Below are 3,074 nucleotides of genomic sequence, written 5' to 3' on the forward strand. Positions count from 1 at the left end.
GCCGAAGGCAGACGCTTAACCGACTGAGCCATCCGGGGGCCCCTCATTGTGGTTTTGCTTTGCATTTCTCTAATGATGTTGAGCATCTTTTCTTTTTTTTTTTTTATTTATTTTTTTAATTTTTTAAAAGATTTTATTTATTTATTTGAGAGAGAGAATGAGAGAGAGAGAGCACATGAGAGGGGGGAGGGTCAGAGGGAGAAGCAGACTCCCTGCTGAGCAGGGAGCCCAATGCGGGACTCGATTCTGGGACTCCAGGATCATGACCTGAGCCAAAGGCAGTTGCTTAACCAACTGAGCCACCCAGGCGCCCTGAATCTTTTCATGTACTTGTTGGCCATTTGTATATCTCTGGAGAAATGTACATTCAAGTCCTTTATACGTACATTCAAGTCCTTTATCCATTAAAAAATGGATAGACTACTTCTTTAAATAGAAAAGAAAAAAAAGCTAGCTTTACCATAGAAAAATGATTAAATGTAACATCACGAATAATGGAACAAACTGACATCATTTCCCTTCTGTTGCAACATACTGAGATGGACACAATGTCATCCATACATTGTACCTGACAAAATTATTTAACTTGAATCTAACAGGGAACAAATACAACCTGAGGAACATCCTGCAGAACAGTAGAATTTGGTTCTTCAAAAGAAATCAATGTTATAAAAGAAAAACAACAACAACAATCAGGGATTATTCGAGACTAAAGAAGTGTAAAAAGACATGGCAATTAAATGTAATGCATGATTCTTGATTGTATCCTGGATTGGAGAAAAGTCAGCTAAAAGGGACATTTTGAAAATTTGAATATGGCTTCTGTATATTACAGATAATATATTAATATTAAATTTTCTTGGAATGATAATGGAATTCTGATTATGTAGAATATCTTTGTTCTTAGATACTTATCGAAATTTTTTTTTAAAAAGATTTTACTTATTTATTTGAGAGAGAAAATGAGAGATAGAGCATGAGAGGGCAGAGGGTCATAGGGAGAAGCAGACTCCCTGCTGAGCAGGGAGCCCAATGCTGGACTCAATCCTGGGACTCCAGGATCATGACATGAGCCGAAGGCAGTTGCTTAACCAACTGAGCCGCCCAGGTGCCCTACTTATCAAAATGTTAAGGGTAAAGGGTAACAAGGCAAAAACTTCAGTGATTCAGCAAAAACAAAACAAAGAAAGTTCCATATGCACACATATACACAAGGAAAGCAAACGTGATGAAATGTTAACAATTGGTGAACATGGGTTAATATGGCTGTTACTTATGTTTTTTCTCATAACTTTTCTGTAGGGTTATTTTTGAAAGTAAAAAGTTGAGAAAGTACTTAAGTATAGAGAACAACCTGATGGTTCCCTGAGGGGAAGTGGGTGGGGGTGGCTGAAGTAGGTGATGGGGATTAAGGAATGCACTCCAAGGAGGTGATTAAAATAAAAACTTAAAAAAAATACAAAGGTTGAGAAAGTAAAAGGTTCATCAAGTCTAAGCAGCCTTTGGGTTTAGCATCTTCAGAATAAGACTAGTTACTTTGATGAGGTAACAATTGTACAACCAAAGAGAGTAAATTGTCGGGGTGGCTATCTTTCCAAAACATTATAATTATTTAAACAACCCAAGGAATACTGCCGTTATCATTTTGTCGCACTATCAGCTTGATTCTCATCTTTATTAGGTAGCATGGTAGGTGGAAAGGGTTTGGAGACGACTAGGCCTACATTTGGATTATCGCTGGGCAAACTGTTCAACTTCTTTAGGACTCAGTTTCCTCATCGTAAGACGTAGACAATAACTACTTGGTGGGATTGTTGTGTTAACTGTTAAACACTTGGCGTTTACTGGTAGAGCTGGGCTTTAATTCAGGCGCCAAAACCTCATCGTACTTTCCATGCCATTTGCATTGAACTCAAACAATCCTGCGGGTAGGTAAAGGGGAGAGATGAGAGGACTTCTCCAAGGTCACACAGCCAGCGGAGGACCCAGGTTTCCCCGCTCTTGGTCCTGTGCCCTTTCCACACCCGCCGGAGAGGAGGAAGCGGCGCTCATGGGGATGCAAGGATGTAGAGGAGCAAAGGGGGAGAAGAGGCCGCGCGAAGAGAGGTGGTGCGAGACCCGCGGAGGCGCCGGCCAAGGAAGGGCGCATGGAGAGGCGGGTGGCGCGATCGGTCGGGGTGCGTAGGGGAGAGGCTGTGGCTCGGGAGGGTCGCGCGGGCCGGGTGCCCGAGAGAGGCGGGAGGCCTGGGCCGGCCGCGGGGGCGCAAGAGGCGGAGGCCCGGGCCGCAGGCGGGGGCGGGGGACGCCGTGGGCGGGAGCGGCGGTGGTCGCGGGGAGTCCCTTCCGCACAGGTGGGGCAGGTGGGTGGGTGCGGCGCGCGCGAAGAGGCTCGGCGCGGGGGTCCGGACCCCACCGGGCGGGCGGGGGCGGGGCGGGGGCGGGGCGGGGGCGGGGCCGGCCGGGGGCGGGTCTCGCTGGGCCCCCCGCGGGAGCGGCGGCTGCGGCGGCGGCGCAGGCGCGGTTCCCGCCTCCTCCCGGCTGGCGGAGCGAGTGGAGGCTGCAGCCCGGCTCGACTCGGCTCGGCTCCCGCGTCGCCGCTGCCGCCGCCGCGAAGCCCCCCGCGCCCCTTCCGCCAAGTCGGGATGAGCTCCCGGAAAGGTGAGTGGCCCGCGGCGTCCCCTCCTCCCCGCCACGCGGCCCCGCAGGCCGGCCGGCCCGACCGTTAATGTGTGTCTTCTCTTTCCCTAGTGCTGGCCATTCAGGCCCGAAAGCGGAGGCCGAAAAGAGAGAAACATCCGAAAAAGTGAGTCCGCGCCGCGCTAGCCCCGGGGTCCGTGCCCCCGCCCAGTCGAGGGCAGCCCGCGGCCACGCAGGGGAAAGTTGCCCGGATCCCCAGGGCCGGCGGGCTGATCCCCGGGACGCCGGCGCTCGCCTCCTGCGCGCCCCGGCGGGCGGCCCTGGGGGAGGGGCGGGCGGGGGAGGGGCGCGTGCGAGCCCGCGGCCGGCCCGCAGAGCATCCCCGGGCCCCCGGGCCCCCGGGCCCCCGGGCCCGGGGCGGCGGCGGCAGTGGGCTG

The 3,074-nt window shown here is 52.7% G+C and overlaps 1 protein-coding gene across 4 annotated transcripts in view; it reads left to right on the forward strand.

Annotated features, from left to right (window-relative positions):
• The first annotated feature begins 2,531 nt into the window (after positions 1 to 2,531).
• SRPK2 (SRSF protein kinase 2) overlaps positions 2,532 to 3,074 on the forward strand; it is a 248,444-nt gene continuing 247,901 nt past the window's right edge. For 2 of the 4 annotated variants that reach the window (XM_035020393.1, XM_035020399.1), the window contains exons 1-2: positions 2,532 to 2,658; positions 2,749 to 2,803. In XM_035020393.1, coding sequence (XP_034876284.1) covers positions 2,643 to 2,658; positions 2,749 to 2,803 — 71 coding nt within the window. In that variant the 5' untranslated portion in view covers positions 2,532 to 2,642. The remainder of the gene's footprint in view (positions 2,659 to 2,748; positions 2,804 to 3,074) is intronic. The other 2 variants (XM_035020398.1, XM_035020396.1) reach the window with 2 other exon arrangements.

This window comes from Mirounga leonina, unplaced genomic scaffold, assembly GCF_011800145.1.
Source record: "Mirounga leonina isolate KUSES-001 unplaced genomic scaffold, KU_Mleo_1.0 Mir_174, whole genome shotgun sequence".
Taxonomy (NCBI): domain Eukaryota; kingdom Metazoa; phylum Chordata; class Mammalia; order Carnivora; family Phocidae; genus Mirounga; species Mirounga leonina.